A 25,875-nucleotide genomic window follows, 5' to 3' on the forward strand; every position below is an offset into this window, starting at 1 on the left:
TTGGATTACCAGCATCTGCAGATTTTCTCTTGCTTAGCATTGTACAGTGCTCCTTTTAAGTACTTTGCTTTTATTTTATATATTTATTTATTTTATGACATAGGGAAAACTGTTAGTGGTGCAGTTGTGAATTATAGAGTCATAAATAAGCAAGCATCCATTGTGACCAAGATGCCCATCTCAACTTATCGCATTTGCCTATGTTAGACCCATACCCCTCTGAATCTTTCTTGTCCAAATACAATTGAGCTGTACAGTTTTAAAAGCAGGGCCATCTCTGTGACCCACAAACCCATCGTGCCAATCTCCTTGTTGGAAGCAGAACTTTGCAAATTATTTATTTTCAGAATCAGAATCAGAATTAATATCACTGACATACATTGTTAAATTATGGCAGCAGTACAATGCAATATATGGTAATAGAGAGAAAAGAGAAAACTGTGAATTACTGTATATATGCATACATACACACACACACACACATCCTCAAACTCCTAATGAAATATAGCTACTGTCCTGCCTTCTTTACAGCTGCATCAATATGTTGTGTCCAGGTTAGCCTCAGAGATATTGACACCCAGGAACTTGAAATTGCTCGTTCTCTCCACTTCTGATCCTTCATTGAGGACTGGCATGTGTTCCCTCACCTTACCCTTTCTGAAGTCACAACCAATTCTTTGGTCTTACTGACACTGAGTGCAAGGTTGTTGTTGCAACAATTAGCTGGTAAATCTTGCTCCTGTACAGCCTCTCATCTCAATCTAAGATTCTGCCAACAATGGTTGCATCGTCACATTTATAAATGCTGTTTGAGCTGTGCTTTGCTACACAGTCATGGGTGTAGAAAGAGTAGAGCAGTGGGCTAAGCACACATCCCTGAGGTGCACCAGTGTTGATTGTCAACAATGTCTAATCCGCACATTAATGATTTAGATGAAGGGATTAAAAGTAACATTAGCAAATTTGCAGATGACACAAAGCTGGGTGGCAGTGTGAAATGTGAGGAGGATGTTATGAGAATGCAGAGTGACTTGGACAGGTTAGGTGAATGGGCAGATGCATGGCAGATGCAGTTTAATGTGGATAAATGTGAGGTTATCCACTTTAGTAGCAAGAACAGGAAGACAGATTACTAACTGAATGGTGTCAAGTTAGGAAAAGGGTAAGTACAATGAGATCTAGGTGTCCTTGTTCATCAGTTACTGAAAGTAAACATGCAGGTACAGCAGGCAGTGAAGAAAGCTAATGGCATGTTGGCCTTCATAACAAGGGGAGTTGAGTACAGTATAGGAGCAAAGAGGTCCTTCTGCAGTTGTACAGGGCCCTGGTGAGACCACACCGGGAGTATTGTGTGCAGTTTTGGTCTCCAAATTTGAGGAAGGACATTCTTGCTGTTGAGGGAGTGCAGCATAGGTTCATGAGGTTAATTCCCGGGATGGTGGGACTGTCATATGTTGAAAGATTGGAGCAACTGGGCTTGTATACACTGGAATTTAGAAGGATGAGAGGGGATCTGATTGAAACATATAAGATTATTAAGGGATTGGACACGCTAGAGGCAAGAAACATGTTCCTGATGTTGGGGGAGTCCAGAACCAGAGGCCACAGATTAAGAATAAGGGGTAGGCCATTTAGAACAGAGATGAGGAAAATTTTTTCACCCATAGAGTTGTGGATATGTGGAATGCTCTGCCTCAGAAGGCAGTGGAGCCCAATTCTTTGGATGCTTTCAAGGGAGAGTTAGATAGAGCTCCTAAAGATAACGGTGTCAAGGGATATGGGGAGAAGGCAGGAACAGGGTACTGATTGTGGATGATCAGCCATGGTCAGAGTGAATGGTGGTGCTGGCTTGAAGGACCAAATGGCCTACTCCTGCACCTATTGTCTTTTGAGGTCTTCTGGTTAGGAAGTCAAGGGAGGTACAGAGGCCCAGGTTCTGGAGCTTTCCTACCAGAACTGTAGGAATGATAGAGTTAAATGTTGAGCTGTAGTCAATAAACAGCACCTTGACTGAGGTATTTGTATTGTCCAGGAGATCGAAGGCTGTGTGGAGATTCAGTGAGATTGCATCTGCTATAGACTTATTGTGGTGACAGGCAAATTGCAGTGGGTCTAGCTCCTTGCTGAAGTGTGAGTTGATCCCAGGTATAACCAAACTCTCAAAACACTTCATCACCGTAGATACGGATGCTGCTGGATGACAGTCATTAAAGTCAGCTCACGCTGCTCTTCTATTCTAGGGCAGTGGTATAATTGTTTGTCCTTTTGAAGCAGATAGAAACTTCCAATTGTAGCAGTGAGAGATTGAAAATGTCTTTGAACACCTCCACCAGTTGGTTGGCACAGGTTTTCAGAACCCGCCCAGGTTCTCCACTGGGGCCTGTCTCTTGTGGGGTTTCGCCCTCTTGATGTCAGTCTCCGAGACAGGGTCACTGGATGCTGTAAGGATCCTCATAGCTGTAGTTTTATTCTCCCTTTCAAAGCAAACGTTTGTAGTTATGCATTGGGAATTGTAAAGTTTGCAGTTTCAGGGTAATAATGTGCTAATTATGACACATTATGTAATGGGGCCTGAAGACATGAAAATGTACTTTTCCAAAAGCACATTGCAGCTTTTTAACCATATATAAAATATTATACAAAATCTCTGATTTAGATCAGTATTTTTCTTACTCATTACCTAATTCAAAGACTAGCAATTCAGAATATTGTAAAATCTCATTTCTGTGATCAATTGTGCTTCAAAGTTTCATGGTTATTTTTCATTTTTTCAATAAGGTGAACATCCATAATGTATTTTTTAGTTAATCTTACTCTTATTTCTCTAATGTTATTCCTTTCTCTGCATACAGTCTCCTGCAGACCAGTGCAAGAAGATTCACGCAGGGGATGAAGTAATTCAAGTCAACCACCAAACAGTGGTAAGTAGCTGAAACTTCAGTGAAGATGCATGTTTTATTTGTAACTGATATTTTTTTCTGATGTGAAGAGGGACAGATGTTCCTTATACAGTTCACTTCCACTGAAGTACAAGATGCTTAAAAAGAAAGATCAGTTTATGTGGAAGCTTCAGAATTGTTTGATTCCTATTCAATTCACCTTCAATGTTTCTGCATGTCTCAAGATAAAAAATAGTTCATAGCAGAGCCTGAAATTCATCCAAGCTTGTCATGGGGTTTGAAAGCTTACGTGCCTCAATGACCCCAGAGAGCGATGTTGGCTGGAGTCAGGACTTTTTGCTTTGGCTCTTGGTAGGGTCACTCATGCCAAACAGGATAAAGGTTAGAGGCCAGACCAACAGCAGTCCTCCGGTCCTCCAGGTTTGGGGTTTCAGCTCAGGGCTAACAACTCCTGACTGGACAAACTTAATTGTAACACAAACAGCAATGAATAATCCTTCTATATCTGTGTGGACCCACAGAGAGAGAGGAATTTCACTCTTGTCCTAGAGGCAGCATGGTATTGTAGTGGTTAGGGCAACACTTTACAGCACAGGTGACCCGGGTTCAATTCTCGCTACATTGTACGTCCTCCTCGTTACCACGTGGGTTTCCTCACACAGTCTAAAGACGTTCTGGCTGGTAGGTTAATTGGTCATTGTAGATTGCCCTGTGATTAGGTTAGGATTAAATCGGGGGACTGCTGGGCAACGTGGCTCAAGGAGCCAAAGAGCTTATTCAGCACTGCATCTTAATAAACAAACGATCACCAGAAATTATGTAAGAACCTAATTGGTGACAATTTTTTGGGTATGTTATTTTCTTAATTTTTAATAATAATTATCAATATAATAATAATTTACTACCTGCTTCACTCATTGCGCTCTATCTCACTGAATCATATTCTCCACATATTAATTCTGAATTTAGTTATTCCTTTGTTTGTACTTGAGTCCTCCAGTTCTACTGTCACCTCAGTGAATTAGTTTCAACCGTATTAAAGTCAATTGAGTGAAGAGAGAACTGTTATGAAATTATGGATGAATAGATTTTAACGAATATGTTTCAAACCAGAAAGAGACACCATTTAGTCTATCAAATTCCAGCTCGTTCTAATCCAGTTAATTGCAATTACCTTGCAATTCCCCCATGGTCCTTTCCCCATTTTCGCCTTTAAGATTTTGGCAATTGAATTTTGAAGCTCCCATTGAGTCAATAGACATCAGTTTTTAAGAGTACATTCTAACTCTTGCTTGCTGTGTGAGAAGGATTTTCTCAGTGTAGCCTCCGGTTGTTTTCCCATTCACCTTATATCTATGTCATCTAACTATCAACCAGTCATTGGAACATTAGCCACCTACAGTCACTCCCATCTGGCACTCCCCTGAGGGATGCTGAATTCTACCAACTGTTTTTGAGAAAACTGCAGAGGGCTGGCTACCAATTTTCAGGAGTATTCTCCCTGATTTTGTAGCAGCCCCCACTGAGCATTGGATCACAAAGTCAGACTTCTGCTCTTGTATTTCTCTCCTTAGGATGTCCCCTGGATCAAGGATGGCTTGCTTAATTCTAGTCCTATAGGTTCTCAGGTGGCCGCTGACATCAATATGGGTTCTGCAAACTCTGTCACAGATGTGAATGAGATGCTTCATGTGCAGATAAGCAGGTAGTTCGGAAGGTGGCATGTGCCTACCATCATTTATGCAGGGCTTTTGTGTGCTCTTGTTAAATGGACTCAAGGTCTCCAATGTTGTCATGAATGTTCCTTCTCCATTTTAACAGTCACAGAACAGTAACAGGGTCTTCAGCCCACATAGTGACCATTATGCCAATCTAATTTTACATCTTACTCGACTCATGTAGTCGCACTACTATTAATGAGGGACAAAGAAATGGTGGATGAACTTAATAGGTGTTTTGTGACTGTCTTCGCTGTGGAAAACACTAGCTGTATGCCAGAAAATTGAAAACGTCAGTGGACAGAAGTGAGTGTAGTTGTCATTACTAATGAGAAGTTGCTTGGGAGCTGAAAGACTTGAAGGTAGATAAGTCATCTCAACCCAGGCGTCTGAAAAAAGTAGCTGAAGAGATTACGGAGGGATTAGTAGTGATCTTTCAACTGTGTGGATGAGTTTGTGCCTTCAAGAACATACCAGACATATCTAAACAAAAATCTGCAGATGAACCAGAAGATTCATAGTCTGCTGAGGGCTAGATCTGTGGCATTCAAGACTGGTGATCCAGACCTATACAAGAAGTCTTGGTATGACCTACAGAAGGCTGCTTTAAGAGTGAGAAAAAATAATTCTGATTGAGATTAAAGGCAGGAATCCGATGCACACCAGCTCTGTTAAGGGTTGTAGGCCATTACTTACTATAAATTGAAGTCTAACATCATGAATGGCTGTAATGCTTCACTCCCAGATAAGCTCAACACCTTCTGGACACACTTTGAAAGGGAGAATAAAGCTACATCTGTGCAAATCCCTGCAGCATCTGGTGACCCTGTGATTTCTTTCTTAAAGTCCAAGATCAGAACAGCTTTTGAGAAGGTGACCCATTGCAAGGCATCAGGCACTGATAGTGTAGCTGGTAGGGATCTGAAAACTTGTGCCAACCAACTGGTAGGAGTGTTCAGGACATCTTCAAACTCTTGCTGCTGCAGTTGAGAGTTCCCACCTACTTCCAAAGGGAGACAGTCATACTTGTGACCAAGAAGAGAAGGGTGAACTGCCTCAATGATTATTGCCCAGTTGCACTCACATCTGCTGTATTGAATTTCTTTGAGAAGTTGGTCATGGTCAGAATCAACTCTTGTCTAAGCAAGAACCTGGACCTGCTGCAGTTTGCGTATGACCACAATAGGTCTACAATAGATGCAATTGCATTGGCTCTCTATTCAACTTTGGATCACGTGGACAATATCTGGTTGCTATTTACTGATTACAGCTCACTGTTCAGCAGTATCACACCCTCAGTTCTAATCAACAAACTCCAAGATATGGGCCTCTGTATCTCCCTCTTCAACTGAATCCTTAACTTCCTCACCAGGAGACCACAGTCAGTGCAGATCAGAAATAATATCTCCTTCTTGCTGACAGTCAACATTGGCACACCTCAAGGATGCATGCTTAGCCCACTGCTCTACTCTCTCTACACCCACAACTGTGTGAATCTCATACTCCATCAGCACATACAGCATCTTTCAGTTTGCCAATGAGACAGATATTGTTGGTAGAATTCCCGATGGTGCAAGGAGGCATAGAGGAGTAAGATGGAGCATCTGGTTGAGTGGTGTTGCAGCAACAACCTTGCACTCAACAACAGTAAGACCAAGTCATTGTTTGTGGACTTCAGGAAGAGGAAGTCAAAGGAATACCCATCAGTCTTCATCGAGGAAAGGTTGAACAGTTTCAAGTTCCTGGCTATCGATATCTCTGTAGATACATCCTGGGCTCAACATATTGATGCAATTACAAAGGAATCATTGCAGCAGCTATATTTCATCAAAAGTATGAGGGGACTTGGTACGTCACCAATAATTCTTGCAAATTTGCACAGATGTACCATGGAGAACATTTGAACAAGTTGCATCACCACCAGACATCAGTCAGACTGCAGTTTGCGTATTGTGTGCAGTTCTGGGCCCCTAATCTAAGAAAGGATGTGCTGGCATTTGAGATGGCCTGGAAGAGGTTCAATGGAATTATCTCAGTAATGAAAGAATTAACCTATGAGGAGCATTTGATAACTCTGGGCATGTACTCACTGGAGTTTAGAAGAATGTGGGGGATCTCATTGAAGCCTATCAAAGCCTAGATAGAGTAGATGCGGAGAGGATGTTTTCTATAGTGAGAGAATTTCTGTATCCAGAGAATCTCATTATTAATTACCAATGACCAATGATCAATATCCTGGTGGGGAGGTTTGCTAATGCTATTGGGGAAGGTTTAAACTAGATTTGCAGGGGGGTGGGACCGAAGTGAAGAGGCAGAGGATGGGGTGGTTGGCGCACAAGTAGAGACAACTTGTAGGGAGTTTGACGAAGTGTAGGCAGATGATAGAGGAAAAGTGCACTCAGCCTGATGGTTTGAGATGTGTCTATTTTAATGCAAGGAATATCATAATCAAGGCGGGTGAACTTAGAGTGTGGACCAATACGTGGAACTATGACATTGTAGCCATTACAGAGACTTGGATGTCTCAGAGGCAAGAATGGCTGCTGAGTGTGCCATGCTTTAGATGTTTCTAAAAGGACAGGGAGGGAGGCAAAAGAGGTGGGTGAGTGGCATTGCTAATCAGGGATAGTATCACAGCTGCAGAAAAGGAGGAAGTCATGGAGGGGTTATCTACTGAGTCAGTGTGGGTGGAAGTCAGAAATGGGATTGGGGCAATAACTCTATTTATAGACACCCCAGTAGTAACAGAGGCATTGAGGAGCAAATAGGGAGGCAGATTCTGGAACAGTGCAATAATAATAGGCTTGTTGTGATGAGATATTTTAACATTCCTAATATTGACTGGCATCTCCTTAGAGCAAGGGGATTAGATGGGTTGGAGTTTATTAGGTATGTTCAGAAAAGTTTCCTGATGCAATATGTAGATAAGCCAACTAGAGGAAAGGCTGTACCTGATCTGGTATTGGGAACTGAACCTGGTCAAATGTCAGATCTCTCAGTGGGAGAGCATTTTGAGGTAGTGATCTCAGCTCTATCTCCTTCACCATAGCACTGGAGACGGATTGGAGCAGACAATTTGGGAAAACATTTAATTGGGGTAGGGGGAAATATGATGCTATTAGGGAGGAACTTGGGAGCAGATGTTCTCAGGGAAATGCATGGCAGAAATGTGGCAAATGTACAGGGAACATTTGCATGGTATTCTGCATAGATATGTTCCATTGAGGCAGGGAAAGGATAAAAGAATCATGGTGTACAAAGGGTGTAGAATATCTAGGAAGAAAAGCAAAGCATATGAAAGGTTCAAGAAAGGTTCAAGGTAGTAGAAATTTACAAGATTGTAAGGAAGGAGCTCAAGAATGAAATTAGGAGAGCTAGAAGGGGCCATGGGAAGGCCTTGGTGAGCAGGATTAAGGAAAACCCCAAGGTATTCTACAAGTATGTGAAGAGCAAGAGGATGAGCTGTGTGAGAATAGGACCAATCAGGTGTGATAGTGAAAATGTGTGCATGAAGTCGGAGGAGGTAGCAGAGGTACTTAATGAATACCTTGTTTCAGTATTCACCAGGGAAAAGGACCTTGGCAATTGTGGGGATGGCTTACAGTGGACTGAAACACTTCAGTATATTGCCTGGAAGAAAGAGGATGTGCTGGAGCTTTCGAAGTGTGATAAGTCACTGGGATTGGATGAGATATACACCAGACTACTGCAGGGAGTGAGGGTGGAGATTGTTGAGCCTCTGGCAATGATCTTTGCACCATTAATAGAGATGGGAGGAGTACCGGAGGATTGGAGTTTTGCAAATGGTGCTCCCTTGTTCAAGAAAGGGAGTAGAGATAACCCAAGAAATTGTAGACCAGTGAATCTTACTTCAGTGGTGTGCAAGTTAGTGGAGAAGATCCGGAGAGGCAGGATTTATGAACATTTGGAGAGACATATACTGATTAGGGATAGTCAATGTGCTTTGTTAAGATGACACCACTTATGGCAGAGCTTTGGACACCATAAAGGACTATCAAAGAATACAGCAGGATAAGGATCAGTTACAGACTTGGACAGATAAGTGGCATGTGGAGCTTAATCTGGGGAAGTGTGATGTGAGCACTTGGGGAGGTCTAATGAAAGCAGAAAGAATACAGATAATAGTAGATTTCTTAACAACACTGAGGGGCAGTGGGATTTTGACATCCAGATCCATAGTTCACTGTAAGTGGTTATGCAAATAAATAATGGTAAAGGATGTGTATAGAATAATTAAACACAAGAAATTTTACAGATGCTGGAAATCTTGACCAATGTATATAAAAGTCTGGAGGAACTCAGCAAGTGGGCAGTATTATGGAGGGGAATAACCAGTTGATGTTTTGGCCTGGACTCTTCCTGGTTTTTTTTGCATATGGATTACTTGTCTCCATCCTTTATTAGACGTGTTGAGTGTAAGAGGAAGGAAGTGTACTGGAGCTATATAATGCATTAATTCAGACCACACTTGGAGTATTGCATGAAGTTCTGGTTGCCACATTATTAGAAGAATGAGGAGTGGATGCAGAAGTGGTTTACCAAAATACTGTCTGGATTAAGGAGTATGAGCTATAAGTAAAAGGCTGGACAAATTTGCATTGTTGTCCCGATGGTGTTGGAGGCTAAGGAGAGACCTGATAGAGTTTTTTTTAAATTACTAGAGGCATGGATAAGGTACACATTCAGAATCGTTACCTTAGGGTAGAAATATCAAACACCAAAGGCCAGACTTTGGAGTGGGGGGAAGTTTAAAGGTAACACTAGGGGCCATCTAGTGGCGTTTAAGAGGCTTTTAGATAGACACATGAATGGAGGGATATGGATAATACACTGAAGGAGAGGATTTAGTATAAATTGGCATTGATTAGCTCAGTGATGGGCCAACTGGCCTGTCTAGAGGTACTATTCTATGTCCTGTGTATTGATGACTACACTGTAGTAGTTCTCCATTTGCTGCACCTGAATATTTTCAAGTTCTATAAAACCTTTACAATTCATTTGCCTGACCTGTGAAATTTTCTTCTGGAACATTATTGGCTCTCCATCTTTTAAGTAAGTGCTTACAATTTTCTTTAAAGGCCCGTAAGCTGCAGATACCTCAGGAACAGTAGGTGCATTCCCATTGAAGGTCAGAATCCAAGTCTAGTGATCCCTGGAGGGCAAAGACTGAACAATAACCAAAAAAACTACAAAAATGCTCAATGGAAAGTACAACCGAATATAAGGCAGAATCAAAATGCAGAAAATAAATGACACTCAAAATACATTTAGAAAATACAATCTTCTGACAGGGGTATTTGCAGGCATTCTTAGCCGCTCCCTGTTTCATGTTGTGGTTTCCTCCTACCACTATTATCCCAGTAACGAAGAAAAACAAGATAACATGCCTCAATAACTACTGCTCAGTAGCTCTGACATCTACGATCGTGAAGCGCTTCAAGAGGCTGATCATGGCATACATCAACTCCAGCCTTCCAGACAACCTTGACCCATTGCATTTCCACTGCTGCCAAAACAGTTCTACAGCAGACACCATCTCACTGGCCCTGTGCCCATCTCTGGAGCATCTGGAAAGACAATTACATCAGACTATTGTTTATTGACTATAGTTCCACCTTCAATACTATAGTTCCAAACAAACACATGACCATACTCTGGACCTGGGAAGCAATGCCTCCTTCGGCAATTGGATCCGTGACTTTCTGGCCAATGGACAACAATCTGTGGGCATCAGAAACACTCTGACAAGTGTGGACTGGGACAAAGGTGTACTTGGGAAGTGGGAGACCTTCTGAGAGTATAGAGCTTGTATGTGCCTGCCAGAATAAAAGGTAAAGATAATAACCATAGGGAACATTGGTTTTCAAGAGATATTGAAGCCCTGGTTAAGAGAAGAAAGGAGATACATAGCAGGTAGAGTCAAGTAGGAACAAATGAGGTGCTTATGGAGTATAAGAAATGCAAGAGAACACTTAAAGAAACCAGGAAGGCTAAAAGAAGGCTTGAAGTTGCTTTGGCAGACAAGGTGAAGGTTAATCCTAAGGGATTCTACAGGTATGTTAAGAGCAAAAGGATTGCTAGGGACAAAATTGGTCCTCTGGAAGAACAGAATGGTAATCCATGTGTGGAGCCAACACAGATGGGGAGATCTTAAGTGCATTCCTTGCATCCTGAGGCAAATCAGGGTGGACAAATCCCTAGGGCCTGACAAGGCATTCCCTCAAACCCTGCTGGAGGCAAGTGCAGCAATTAGCAGCAGGAGAGGTATCGGAGAACTGGAGGATAGCCAGTGTGGTTCCACTATTTAAAAAAGGTTCTCAACAGAAACCAGAAGTTATAAGCTGGTGAGTCTGACATCAGCTGTGAGAAAGTTATTGGACTGTATTTAAGAGACTGGATATATCAGTATTTGGATAGAGGTGGACTGATTAATGATAGTCACCATGGCTTTGTGCATGGTAGGTCATGTCTAAACAACATTATAGAGTTTTTGAGGAAGATACGGTAAAGTGGATGAAGGCAAGTCAGTAGATGTTGTCTACTTGGATTTTAGTAAGGCATCTGACAAGGTCCTGCATGGGAGGCCAGTCAAGAAGGTTCAAACATTTGGCAATCAGGATGAGGTAGTAAATTGGGTTAGACATCAGATCTATGAGAGAGAGAAGCCAGAGAGTGGTAGTAGAGGGTTGCTTCTCTGACTGGAGGCCTGTGAATAGTGGTGTGTTACAAGGATCAGTGCCAGGTTCTTTGTTGTTTGTCTTCTATATCAATGATCTGGATAATAATCTGGTCAACTGGATCAGCAGATTTGCAGATGACACCAAGATTGGGGGTGTAGTGGACAGTGAGGAAGACCATCATGGCTTGCAGAGGGATCTGCATCAACTGGAAAAGTGGGTTGAAAAATGGCAGATGGAATTTAATGCAGACAAGTGAGGTTTGCACTTCAGTAGAACCACCCAGGGTAGGTGTTACATAGTGAACTGTACGGCACTGAGGAGTGTGGTAGAACAAAGGAATCTAAGAATACAGGTTCATAGTTAACTAAAAGTTTCAGCATAGGTAGATAGGGTTGGTAAGAAAGCGTTTGGCACATTGGACTTCATAAATCAATATACTGAGTACAGAAGGTGGGATGTTATGTTGAAGTTGCATAAGACATTGGTGAGACCTAATTTGGAGTATTGTGAGCAGCTATGGTCATCTACCTACAGGAAAGATGTAAATAAGGTTGAAAAAGTGCAGAGAAATTTTAGAAAGATGTTGGCAAGTCTGGAGGACCTGAGTTATGAGAGAAGTTTGAATAGGTTAGGATTGTATTCTTTAGAACATAGAAGATTGAGAGGAGATTTGATAGAGGTATACAAAAATATGAGGTGTATAAATAGGGTAAATGCATGCAGGCTTTTTCCACTGAGGTTGGGTGGGACTACAACCAGAGGTCATGGCTTAAGGGTGAAAGATGAGAAATTTAAGGGGAACATGAAAGGAAATTTCTTCACTCAAAGGGTCATAAGAGTGTGCAATGAGCTGCTAACACAAGTGGTCTATGCTAGCTTGATTTCAATGTTTAAGAGGAGTTTGGGTAGGTACATGATTAGTGGGGATATGGATGGCTATGGTCCCAGGACAGGTCATTGGGAGTAGGCAGCTTAAATGGTTTTGGCATGAACTGGATGAGCCAAAGTGCCTACTTCTGTGCTGTACTTTGCCATGTATCTATGACTCTAATCAGTAAGGATAGGCAGTAACACCTTTGCTACGAATACTCTGAACACTGGTATCCACATGATTGTTCCCTCAGACCACAGACTCTAGTTGCTGGACACTCATGACTGTGTGGTCAGGTTCTGCTCCAACTCCATCTACAAGTTTGCAGATGATGTGACCATAGTGACCGTAGCTCAAATAATGATGAGAAAGACTAGAGCAAGGAGATAGAGAGCTTGGTGACAGGGTGTCATGACAACAACCTTTCACTCAATGTCAAAAAAACGAAAGGAGTTGTCATTGACTTCAGGAAGGGGAGTGGCACACGTGCTTCTGTCCACATCAACAGTGTTGACATTTGAGAGCTTCAAGTTCCTAAGAATGAATATCACCAATAGTCTGACCTGATCTCCTCAGTAGAGAACGTAAAGAGCACCAAATTTCTTGGTGTTCACCTGACAGGGAATCTCACCTGGTCCCTCAACACCAGCTCCATAGCAAAGAAAGCCCAGCAGCGTCTCTACATTTTGCGAAAGCTGAGGAAAGTCCATCTCCCACCCCCCATCCTCATCACATTCTACAGGGGTTGTATTGAGAGCATCCTGAGCAGCTGCATCACTGCCTGGTTCGGAAATTGCACCATCTCGGATCGCAAGACCCTGCAGCAGATAGTGAGGTCAGCTGAGAAGATCATCGGGGTCTCTCTCCCTGCCATCACGGACATTTACACTACACGCTGCATCCGCAAAGGAAACAGCATTATGAAGAACCCCATGCACCCCTCATACAAACTCTTCTCCCACCTGCCATCTGGGAAAAGGGTCCAAAGCATTCGGGCTTTCACGACCAGACTATATAACAGTTTCTTCCCCCAAGCTATCAGACTCCTCAATACCCGAAGCCTGGACTGACACCTTGTCCTACTGTCCTGTTTATTATTTATTGTAATGCCTGCACTGTTTTGTGCACTTTATGCAGTTCTGTGTAGGTCTGTAGTCTAGTGTAGCTTTCTCTGTGTTGTTTTTTTTTATTACGTAGTTCAGTCTAGTTTTTTGTACTCTGTCATGTAACACCATGGTCCTGAAAAACGTTGTCTCATTTTTACTATGCACTGTACCAGCAGTTCTGGTCGAAATGACAATAAAAGTTGACTTGACTTGACTTTGACTTTGATCTAACCCTGTTAATAACCATGGCCAAGAAAGTGCACCAATGTCACTTCCTCCTCAGCAACCTAAAGAAACTTGGCACGTCCCTGTTGACCCTTATGAGTTTTTAATCATACACCATAGGAAGTATTTTATCTGGCTGCATAATGGCTTGGTGGGCAACTGCTCTGTGTGTGACCACAAGAAACTGCACATAACTGTAAGAAACTGCGGTGAGTTGTGGACACAGCTCAGCACATTACAGAAACTAGCCTCTCCCCCCGTCCCACCACGGATCTGTCTATACTTCTTACTATCTCACTGAAGCTGCCCACATAGTCAAAGATCCCACTCGCCCTGGGCATTCTCTCTTCTCCCGTCTCCCAGCCCAAAAGCACATACCACCAGGCTCAAGGACAATTTCTGTCCTGCTGTCTTCACACGCCTGAACAGACCACTTGTACAATACGCTGGACTCTTGACCTTACAATCTACTTCGTAATGATCATGCAATTTATCGTTTACCTGCACTGCACATTCTGTGTAGATGTTGTACTTTATTCTGTTATTTCTATTGTTTTACCTTGTTCTAGTTCAATGCACTGTGTAATGGTTTGATCTCTATCAAGTCAAGCTTTTCACTGTATCTTGGTACATGTGACAATTCCAAAACCATAAATGCAGAATGCAATCAAAATCTAGGTTAAGTATACAGAATGCAGGGAGATGTTGATTAAAAATGATATGGGAAGAGCAGTTAAGTGAAACTGTGAGCTTTAACCAGTACAGGTACTCCATCACAACTGTAGCCTCTTGGCCTGGAATGGCTGAGACCATTGTTGTGTATTTAATATTTCAGTAGCATTTGAGTAATGTTGTAAATGTATTGTTTGATGAAGCATTTTTGTTCATTTAAATAATTTATTTCGGGTTATATGTAAAAGTAATTACATTGCATATGTCATGCCGTGACTATGTGATACGCCTTGTGTAAAGTAAAAAACACAAAATTAGACTTACATTCCCAGTCCCATGTCTTTTTTTGAATTAGCTTAATGTTTTGGAGTTGCAAATCATAACAATTGCTCATCTGCTACACCTCAGAGTCATGCAGTCCCAGTACACTCATCAGAATAAAATGTTATATAAGATAGCAGCTTCCTGTGAGATGTGGAGTGGAGTTCACTCTGGAGTCCTGAGTATCCATGTTACTTGATGTTGTCAACTTGAGGGTGAGGTTAATACCATTCCCTTGAACAGAAAACTTGTATATCAGCAATGTAAACCATTTGTCATTTTCCACCACTTGAAAGATCTGGAAGCTAAGAACTTGATTTCACGTCCTCAGGCAGAGCAGCCCAAGCACACAGGGCTTGGTAGGAGCTCTAGTTAAAGAAGTTACCATCTGTCATCAATGCTTCAAGGAATCATAACATCTGCTTGGATTGTTTTTCTGATAGATTTAGATAGAGCATTGCTTCGTCAACACTTAGTAGGATAGGTTTCCCTGGCTCAAGCCCTTCTCCAACTTTTGTCTGCATCCTTAACGAAGAAGGTCTTTTCCTTTGCCCCTCTCTTTCTGCTGCTGGATGTATTGATAACTCAGCAGTGCTATCCTTGGAAGAAAATAGAAATCTTCATCCCAGTAAAAAAGACAAATCAACCATTGCATATCCCTGTTACAACTCAACATTCATAGTATAAATTTGATGCTGGTTTGACTTTCCAAAATGTATCGCCTCGCATTTTAACTGTATTGAAATCCATTTGCCACTCCCCTAACTATCTTTAGATTTCCCCCTGTAATCCACTATAACCTTTGTTCACAACACCTCCTAAATTTATACCATCTACAGACTTACTGATCAAGTTATGTACATTTGCAATGTTTAAAGAGATGGGGCCAAATGCAGGCAAATGGAACATGCTTAGGTACACAGCTTCATTGGCATGGGCAACTTGGACCAAAGGGTTTGTTTACATGATGTATTAAGCTATGATCAAATTGAATGGTAACACAAGGCACATAAACCTAATCCTATTTATCGAGTTCTTTTGTTTGAATACTTAAATTTATTTAAATGTAGAATGCAGTTACTGTGTCATTTTACTTGCTTCTTCGAATTCCATTCATTTAAATTTTAGCTTGCGAAAAGATTTATCTTTCTCTCTCGGTCACAGGTGGGATGGCAGCTGAAGAATCTTGTCAATGCACTCAGAGAAGATCCCAGTGGGGTCATTTTGACTTTGAAAAAGCGACCACAGAACACACTCACCTCTGCTCCTGCACTGCTAAAGAATGTGAGGTGGAAACCTTTAGCACTACAGGTAAGTTGTGTTCTCTTGAAATACAATCAGACACAATCAGATTGAAAGTCTGTCAACCTGACAGATGAGTCCAATAAAAATATTGACTAGTTCAGCTATAACACAGATGGGCAAATGATTTATTAAGAACACCATGGTAACTAATTACAAGGTTTGTGCCATGAAATCTATTTATTAGACAAGATTTCAATCTCATTTAAACCACAGATCAATGATAATATTTCATTTCTAGACAAACAAATGTAATAAATTTCTTTTGCAATCATTTAATGAATCACAAGGTCGTTCTTTTGTAAGCTGATCTTGTCCTCTATTTCAGTGGCTGTAGTTGCTGAATGATTCTGGAGATTCACCCCTGCAGTTCTAGATAGCCATATGAATAGGAAACTGAGAGATCTATTTCAAACATAGCTGATGATGACACATTCAGAGAAATCCATCCTGTCAGACCCAAGAGAAGTCTGATCAAAAGGATCTAACAGGTCGAGAAGTCGGAAGTTTAATGAAAGAATGCTTTGAATATTACGTTTGTAGATTTTCAGAAGTGATGTAAAAGGCCAGATAGCAGAATTGAGACTTGTTATTGAATATTAACAAAGGGTCAGTAGCAGTATACATGAAAAGTTTGCTTAAGGTCAGAAAGCAAAGAATAGTAGATAAGTGTTCCATAATGGACGATAGCAGAAGGTGATGTTCCCCAGTAGTCAGCATTGGGACAACAGCATTTATTGGAAAGATATGATTGAATTGGAATCAAGGTACAAGGTAAATTTACAAAAATATAGTTCATATAAAACCAAGATATGAAGTAAATACTGCAGAGGATAATGAAAAAATAGGTAGACAAATGTAAGATTAAATTCAGACAAGATGATTGTGAAGTGCAAACCAGATGTTACAGACCTGAAGTATGCAGCAACAGAAAGATCTGTGTAAATCATTGGAAACAGTAGGTGGGTGGGAGATGTTGACAGAGTAATGAATTAATCATTTGAGATTAATTTATACCTTTTATACAACAAGGCATGGAGTACAAGAACAGGGAAAGTATAGTCAACTTTTGTAAATGACTGGTTGGACCACAACTGGAATACTATTTTCATTACTGGTCACTGCAATTTAGGGAGCATATAGAGAGAATGTAGAAAATATTCACAAGAGTGGTTCCAACAATGAGGGATTTCAGGTGCAGTATTAGGCTGAAGGATTTGGATTGCTTTTCATCCAACAAAGAAGTTAGATAAGAGATTTAGTGAAGTTGTACAGTAAAACTACTAGATTTGGATAGGCTAAAGTTAGATAGAGCTGTTCCCATGACAAACGTTCAGTATTACACATGGTGAGGGTTGGAATTGTAAGAGACTCAAGCTAGAGAGGAAATAGAACCTCACTGGGAAAAGGAAAATATGCAAGAAAAGGGGAAGTCTACACAGGGCATACGAGAAGAGCTGTATATTTTGCTGCTTGAGTTGTCAGGATGCTCTTTTTAACTGAAGGCTCACAGCTCTCAAATGTAAAGCAGTGTTTCAAACAGCCACGGCATGTATACCTTGGCAATCCACAAAGATGAGGCATTGGTACATGTGTCTGTATCCCACACAATTAAAAAAACGCTTGCCAAACGCATATCAAAAAATTAATTACCAGAGATAAGGTGTCAAGAGATAACGTTTGTCTGAGATCAAATCTGAATTTATCTTCTCCTTATTTGGAGTCATAGTCATAGAACATGCAAACAGGCCCTTCAGCCTGACTCTCCATGCTGCCTGTGTTGCCTAGCAACCTCGTCCCATCTGCCTGCAGTTGGCCTATAACTCTCTAAAGCCCTCCTATCCATTGCCTATCTCAATAGCTTTTCAGTGTTGCTCATGTGCCCACTTCAACCACTATTTCTGGCAGCTCATTCCAAATACACAGCATCCTTTGCATAAAGAAGCTGTCCCTGATGTCCCTTTTAAGTCACTCACCATTGACTTTCAACCTATGCCCTCTTGTTTTCAGCAATCCTTCCTGACAAAAAGTTTGTGCTTTTACCCTGTCTGTGCCCCTCATGGTCTTTAATACCTTTATCAGGTCATCCCTCAGTCTCTTGCCTTCCAGGGAGTAACATTCCATTCTCTGTGTAATTTGGGCTTCTTTGTCCCACAAACATCCTTGATAGATCTTTTCTGCACTCTTTCTAGTTTAATAATATCCTTCTTATAACAGTGATCAAAACTGTACACAACACTCCAAGTACAGCCTCACTGATGTATCATAACTTCCCAACTCCTGTACACAGTGCCCTAACTAATGAAGGCCAGTGTGTCAAAGGCCTTTCGTCACCATCCTATCTACCTGCAATGCCATTTTCAGTGAACTATGCCCTTGCACTCCTCAGACCCTCTGTTACATCACTCATCGCACTCCCCAGAGTCCTACCATTTGCTCTATAAGTACTCCTGTGATTTGATCTCCCAAACTGCAGTACTGGATTGAAAGCTATTTTCCAATCCTCAGCCTACATACTGAGTTGATCTAGACTTCTCGGTAATTTTTTTTTTGAGACAACCTTCTGCACTATTCATAACACCACCTATTCTGGTATCATCTTCAAACTTAATAACCATGCCTTATACATTCACATCCAAACCATTTATATAAATTACAAAAATGAAGGTCCCAACTCTGACCTCTGTGTAGACCTCCATTCTGAGCAACAATTCTCTAATTTCACCCTCTGCTTCCTAGCACTGAGCCAATTATAAATTAAATCTTCTATCTCCTACGGGCTCCCTTGCAAGTTAACCTTGCAGAGTAGCCTGCCATGAGAAATCTGTTCAATGGCTTTGCTAATGTGATGAGACCTTGACAAGGATGTTTCGGACCCAAATCCAAGACAAGGATCGAGACATGGTATAAAGCTGGAATGTGAACTGAACACCAACAAAACGCTAGATGATATTTCTAGTAAGGCTTACAATTGAGCTCTGAGGCTTCATTCAGGTGCTCTTTAAATACTCAATTCTTGGCACCCAAAATGTGTTTGTGAATTGTGGGATGGTTCTGAACCCTTAAAGGGACCACGCTCGCTACTCATACACTGGAGAGTCAGAGCGTCTAAAGCCCAGAAGATGGCACTCTTGGGTGCATCTCGTAACAGGAACCCTCCCCTACGGCCAACTCCTGATAGCCCTGGCTGCTTGGAGAGACAGTGATGGTAGTTGTGGATGAGAACTGGATCCAAGAGTATTATTGATGTTCCCCATTGATAAACCTAGGCAGCGGTAGGGCTGATGGTGTTGGGGCTAAGGGGCTGATGCAGACAGGTTTTAATTTAGAGATGTGGAAAGTGGAAATGATCTTCAGGGTCTTGGGGAACTGCAAGCTCTAAGCCACTGGATTTACTTTCTTTAGGGCTTTGAAGGGTCCAATGAACCTGGGCACCAACTTTCTAGACTCCACCTGGACAGCCAGACCTGTAGCCCAGGCTACAAAGCAGGTCCCTGTCTTCTCCTTCGGTTAGCCTTGGTTTCCGCCTTTCACGAAGAGGAGAGTAAATTCTCTCTTGCCCTAACCCATTTTTGCTTGCAGTGTTGGATGAGATCTTCGACTGCAGGAACCCCAACCTCAGCGTCCTGTTCTGGAGAGAGTGGTGGAGGATAACCAAATTGGTGGTCTAATGGTGTCATCCCATGCGCTAAAATGTAGTGTGTTGTGGGTGACCTCTGCCCACGTCAAATGACCACATCACTCTTCAGCACTCTCTAAGGCCAGCCATCTTAGGGATCGTTCCAAATCTTGATTGGGCCACTCTGTCTGGCTGTTGGACTGTGGGTGAAACTCAGAGGAAATGCTTGCTGTGGCTCCAATCAGCTTACAGAACACTCTCCAGGAATATGATGTGAATTGTGGACCACGATCCATGACAATGTCCACAGGATCCACATGGATCCTGAAGACCTGGCCCAGGACTATTTCAGCCATCACTGCTGCAGATAGTAGCTTATCCAAGGTTTTTTTTGACCCCAGTTGATAGATCAGCATGAAATTAACACAATTAAAGAACAGAGACCACCTGGCCTTCCTGAAAATCAGTCTCTTAGCCTCCTGAATATAAGCCAGGTTCTTGTGGTCTGTCCAAATAATTAACGGGTTCTTGGACCCTTCAAGACAATGACACCAATTCTCCAAAGCTAACTTAACCATAAGAAGCTTCCAATACCCAATGTCATAGATTTTCTCGGCTGGGGATAGCTGCCTGGAGATGAATGCACAAGGGAGTAGTTTACTGTCCTAAGGTGATCGTAGAGGCAAGACAGTACCTACTCCGATGACTGAGGTGACCACCTCCACAATGAAGAGAAGGTCCTGATTAGAAGAAACCAAGATAGGAGCAGATGAGAGCCGCTGTTTAAGCTCTGCAAAAGCAGCCTCCGGTTTGGTAGTCCAGACAAAAAGAGCCTGTGGACTTCTTAGTTAGCACTGTTAGCAGAGCTGCTGCCAGGCTGAAATGTCTGATGAACTTCCAGTAAAAGCTAGCAAACCCCTGGAATTGTTGGACTTATTTGACAGTGTATGGTTGTGGCCAGTCCTTGATTGCCTTGGTCTGGTAGGGTCCATCTTGAGACTGCCAATGACAATGATGAAACCCAAAGATGAAATGATCATCGCGTGAAACTCAGACTTCTCCAGCTTGACTTAAAATCCATGGTCTAGAAGTCTCTTTAAAATGTCCCTGACCTGAGTGACATGCTCCTCCATGGACTTTGAGAAGATTAGGATATTGTCCAAGTAGACAAAGGCATGCTTATGCAGAGTATCCTGGAGCACATCATTTATAAAGGCCTGAAAGACTGCTGGAGTGTTCACAAGACTGATGAGCATAACCAGACACTGAGTGTTCCGTCGGTTTATTGAATGTGGTTTTCCTCAAGGTTGTACATACTTCACAGGGCTCGCTTTGTGAATACTCTTGCCCCTTGGAGAATCTCAAAGGCCATTTTCATGAGTGGAAAGGGGTAACAATTCTTGGCCATTATGTGGTTTAATCCCCAATAATCCATGCATGGCCTAGGCTCACAACTTTCTTTTGTACAAAGAGGAAGCTGGTGAGGTGGAGGGCTGAATGAAACCCATGGCAAGAGCCTCCTTTATGTACTCTTTCATTGCGCTTCTCTCAAGTACCACACAGAAGGTCTATAGCACAGTTGTAGGGTTGATGCAGTGGAAGAGTTGAGGCCTTTCCCTTGCTGAAGATCTTCTCCAAGTCCTTATAGATGAAAGGGATTTCAACCGGTTAAAACGCTGCAATCTCCTCTGGACCTTCCTTCGATGATGACTCCTGAGGCTTCTTAGGTGGTGGGGTAATTCAACAGACCTCAGAGTACTCTCCCTAGGTTCTCAGAACTCATTTGTGAAAACAGAGGCCAAATGAGAGTCCAAATCCTTGTCTGTATCCTCAGGCAATGGCAGAGAGGCATTACAAAAGGTCATTGTGCTCTCGAGACTAGGTTCCAAGGGTCTTTCCCTTCTTCAGAACCTGGTGGCTGGATCCCTTAAGCTTAGCTACAAGAGTTCCAGACTCCTCAGGCACCTCTTTGGTATTCTTCTGAACTAGAGATTCCCTCTAGCTAGTTCCCATGCAGCCTAGACTAGACAGGGTTGGGACATGCACAATCCTGTTGGCTGGGGCTGGCTTGTCTGTACTTGAGGGCAGGACTAGATCTCCAGAAGGCTTCAGGTTGCCTCAGACTGAAGATGGCCCCCTTGTTGATTGTTGGTCTAGGGAGAGCTTGGGGATTGGAAGACCACGCTGGCAAACATTCCCTCTTACAATAATTGGACCAAGCAAAGATACACCCCTCCTTCCAGTCCATGGATGGGTTATGCTGGGACAGCCAAGGGTACCCGAGAATCAGGGGCATGAGTGGTGAGTCAATGATGTAGAAACTAATGTCTTCCATGTGATCCCCTATCTCAGCTGCAAAACCACAGTCTGTTGCTCGATCTGCATGGAACCTAGCAGGTGGCCTTCCAAGACAGTGGGTGGCAGAGACTAGTTCAATTCTCACAGCAGTATGTTGAGTTAGCAGGCTGTTCCTAAGTCCAGAAAATTACCCTCTGCCCCAGAATTCATAAAAGCCCTCACTTGCCTTCAGCCAGGTGGAGACCAGGACATCCCATTGGTGCAGAGTCTAGTGCAGCCGATTTACATGGGCTTGACAGGATCCTGAACAGGAGATGGGCTGGTCATGGTCTGAGGTTGGGGAGTGGAACTACAAAACTCAGGCTAACCCTCTTTGGCCCGTTGATGTAGTCCCCCTATTGCTCTGCCAGACGATTATCGAGATGAATGGACAGGTTGACTAAAACAGCTAAGTCCTCTGCTGGCTCTCCCAAGGTGAGGACATCCTTCAGTTCATCTCAGAGTCCTTGGCAGTATAGAGTGGCCACGGTCTCCCTGTTCCAACCACTCTCTTGGGCCAAGGCTGAAACTTGATAGCATAGTCAGCCACTGACCGTCTGCCCTGTCGTATCTTCATCAGATGGTCCGAAGCTCAGCTTGCTCTAGTGGGGTGATGGAACACTTTCCTTATTGCACCACGACTTCCTCTGCATCCAAGCAAATCTCCAGCCTTCATTCCTGATGTACGATAGCCTAGGCCAGGGCTCTTCCAGTCAGAAGAGAGATAATGAAGGCCAGCTTTCTGCTCTCCGAAGGGAGCTGTGACGGCTGGAGTTCAAATACTAATGAGCACTGGGAGAGGATGCCGTGGCAAGAACCCGGGTCACCGTCGAATCTCTCTGGGGTTGGAAAATATACTGGCTCTGCACGGCGACTGATAGGCTCACCCAAGCAACTCTGGCTTCCTTCTCTCGAAAGTTGATCCATTTGACACATAACTGGAAATCCTCTCACCATAGCTGGCTAAAGTAGATGAAAGACTCTGATTCCCCACTGGATCCATGTTTGGCTTAATCATACTTGACAAGAGACCTTGACGAGGATGGTCAGGACCCAAATTCTGGAGTATCTGAGGCAAGCATCGAGACACGGTCTAAGGCTGGAATGAGAACTGAGCACCAAGAAAACATGCAACAAAATCTGTAGTGGGGTTTATGATTGAGCACTGAGGCTCCATTCAGGTGCTGTTTAAATTCTCGATTTTTGGCTTGAAACATGATTGCCAATTAGTTGGATGGTATAAATCCTTAAAGAGACCACGTTAAGATATCCATACTCCAGGGAGTCAGAGCATCTAAACCTCAGAAGACATATAACAATTACAGCACTGAAATAGGCCATCTCGGCCCTTCTAGTCCGTGCTGAATGCTTACTCTCACCTAGTCCCACCTACCTGCACTCAGCCCATAACCCTCCATTCCTTTCCTGTCCATAAAGCTATCCATTTTTTTTAAAATGATAAAATCGAACCTGCCTCTACCACTTATACTGGAAGTTTGTTCCACACAGCTACCACTCTCTGGGAGTAAAGAAGTTCCCCCTCGTGTTACCCCTAAACTTTTGCCCCTTAACCCCTTTGCCCCTCTGCACCATGGTTGCATGCATCTCATAACAGCTAAAGTCAGACATGACTTCTCCCCAACAAAGCCACGCTTGCTGTTCTGAATCAGACCCTGTCACTCCAAATATTAACATATCCTGTCTATCAGGACTATTCAGGCCCTGAGTTCTTGACACCTTACATTTAAAGGTCGCCCATGTGGCATATGCTCCTTTCCCTAAAAATAATCTCACCCAATCAACTATTGCACAATCCTATCTAATACCTCCAAAATTTGCTCTTCCCTCATTCAGGACTTTAACCTATGAATCAGCATGTCCTTCTCCAAGTTATTTTAAACTTAAAGAATTATGGTCACTGGACCCAAAGAGCTCACCAGCAGACAGTTGCCCTGGTTTATCCCCCTGAGGGACTCAGTGTTGCACCTTCTCTGGTACGTTATATATTGATGAAGAATGCTTTCCTGGACAAATTCCACTCCTTCCAAGGTTTTCACACTATGGCAGGCACAGTCCATAGTAGCAAAGTTAAAATCTCCCACAAATATTACCCTAATAGGTTTACAACTAGCTGCAATCTCTGCATATCTGCTCATCCAACTCACACTGACTTTTTGGGGGGAGGAGGCGAGACTACAGACCCATCAAAATGACCGTCCCATTTATATTTCTAAATTCTACCCATATGGCTTCACTGATTCCCCGAGGAGTATCGTCTGTAAGGAACATTGTTATGTTCTCTTTCATCAAAGACACCCCCTTCTCTCCTACCTCCAGCTCTGTTACCTTTGCAATCTTTGTATCCTGGAGCACTGAGTTGTCAATCCTCCTCTTCCCTCAGCCATGTTTCTGTAATGGCTATTGAATCCCAGTTCCCAGAGTTAACCTATGCCTCAGTTCATCCTCCCCTCTTGTCAAGCCTCTTGAATTTGAAATCTGCACTGCAAACCAGCTGTCCTTCCTCTCCTTTCACTATAGAGATGAAGAATCCTTGAAGGTGAGTTCAATTCAATGGGAACAGGTCAGTGATGGGGTGAGTGAAATTGAGTGAAGTTATCTCCTCTGGTTCAAGAGCCTGATGATTGAAGGCTAATAACTATTCCTGAACCTAGTGGTGTAGGTCCTGAGCCTCCTGTACCTTCTTCCTGATGACAGCAGCAAGAGGACAGCATGGCCTGCGTGGTGGGAGTCCTTGATGATGGATTTTACTTTCCTGTGAAAGCGCTCCATGTAGATGTGCTCAATGGTGGGGAAGGCTTTAATGGGCTGTATCCACCACTTTTTGTAGGCTTTTCCATATTGGTGTTAGTGTTTCCATACCATGCTGAATTCAATATGATAGAATTAATCCTGCAGCCTGAGAGAGCAAAAATAAAGTCAGATATGTTAATACTACAGTGGAGTAAAAGGAATTACTGAGGCATGAGAGAGGAGCTGGCCAAAGTTGATTGGAAGTGGATACTATAAGGGATGACAGCAGAACAGCAATGACTGGAGTTTCTGAGGGCAATACAGAAGGTGCAAGATGAATACCAATGATGAAGAAGTATTCTAAAGGGAGGATGAGGCAACTCTGGCTGACAAGGAAAGGCAAGGACAGCATAAAAACAAAAAAGAGGGCATGCAATATTGCAAAACTTAAATGGAAGTTAGAAGATTGGGAAGCTTCTAAAAACCAGCAGAAGGCAACTAAAAAGCCATAAGGAGAGAAAAGATGAAACATGAAGGTAAGATAGGTTGGTTGGCATCCATCTGTCCTGAAGGACAATGGGTGATGGTGATCATCATCACAAGCCTGGGCAGAAGGTATGGAGATCCTGAGATGCCAACTTGTCAAGATCCCCCTCTCAGCTTCACCAGTGTAATCCAAAGGAAAGCTTTTGAAGCAATACATTTGGCACCAGCTTGGCTGCAGAAGCTGCTGGAAGGATGTTCAATGACATCAGCCACCTTAGGGGGCTCCACTCCAGATTTGCTGTCTAGATTTCTTCCCGTAGCTTTTGTCTCTCCCAAGGCTGCTCACAAGACAGTGGGGCTACTTACCCAGAGCAGGGGATCTGGTTCACAAGCACCAGGGCGTGTCCAAACGCCAGTGGGCCAGCATGCTACTTGTGCAGGACCCAGACCTCCTCCCCATCTTCTGTAGTTCAGCCTGAGTCCAAAAAGAGTTCAGTTTCCATGTGTCGCCAGTGAGGAGGCACTACATGAGGCTTACTGTTGGAGAAGCTATGTACTGGCAGGAAGAGACTTACACGTTCAGCTGTCCTTTTCATGAGACTGCTAGCCTGCGGTGGAAGATGAAAGTGAGAGCGACAAGCTCTACCCACTATACTACCTCACTAGGCACCATTTTGACACCAAGGTAAGATAGCCAATAATATAAAAGAGGATACACTAGACACTAGACACTAGAATACTACAGCACGGTACAGGCCCTTCAACCCTCGATGTTGTGCCAACCCATATATTCCTTAAAAAAAGTACTAAACCCACACTACCCTGTAACCCTCCATTTTTCTTTCATCCATGTGCCTGTCCAAGAG

At 42.8% G+C, this 25,875-nt stretch overlaps 1 protein-coding gene across 2 annotated transcripts in view; it reads left to right on the forward strand.

Moving 5' to 3' along the window:
• LOC140734522 (connector enhancer of kinase suppressor of ras 2) overlaps positions 1 to 25,875 on the forward strand; it is a 1,506,781-nt gene that overhangs the window by 1,167,081 nt on the left and 313,825 nt on the right. For both annotated transcript variants that reach the window (XR_012100554.1, XM_073058598.1), the window contains exons 8-9: positions 2,853 to 2,921; positions 15,679 to 15,825. Coding sequence is in view for 1 of the 2 variants with exons in the window: in XM_073058598.1 (XP_072914699.1) it covers positions 2,853 to 2,921; positions 15,679 to 15,825 (216 nt within the window). In the remaining variant the exon portion in view is untranslated. The remainder of the gene's footprint in view (positions 1 to 2,852; positions 2,922 to 15,678; positions 15,826 to 25,875) is intronic.

Source organism: Hemitrygon akajei, chromosome 10 (assembly GCF_048418815.1).
Source record: "Hemitrygon akajei chromosome 10, sHemAka1.3, whole genome shotgun sequence".
Lineage (NCBI taxonomy): Eukaryota > Metazoa > Chordata > Chondrichthyes > Myliobatiformes > Dasyatidae > Hemitrygon > Hemitrygon akajei.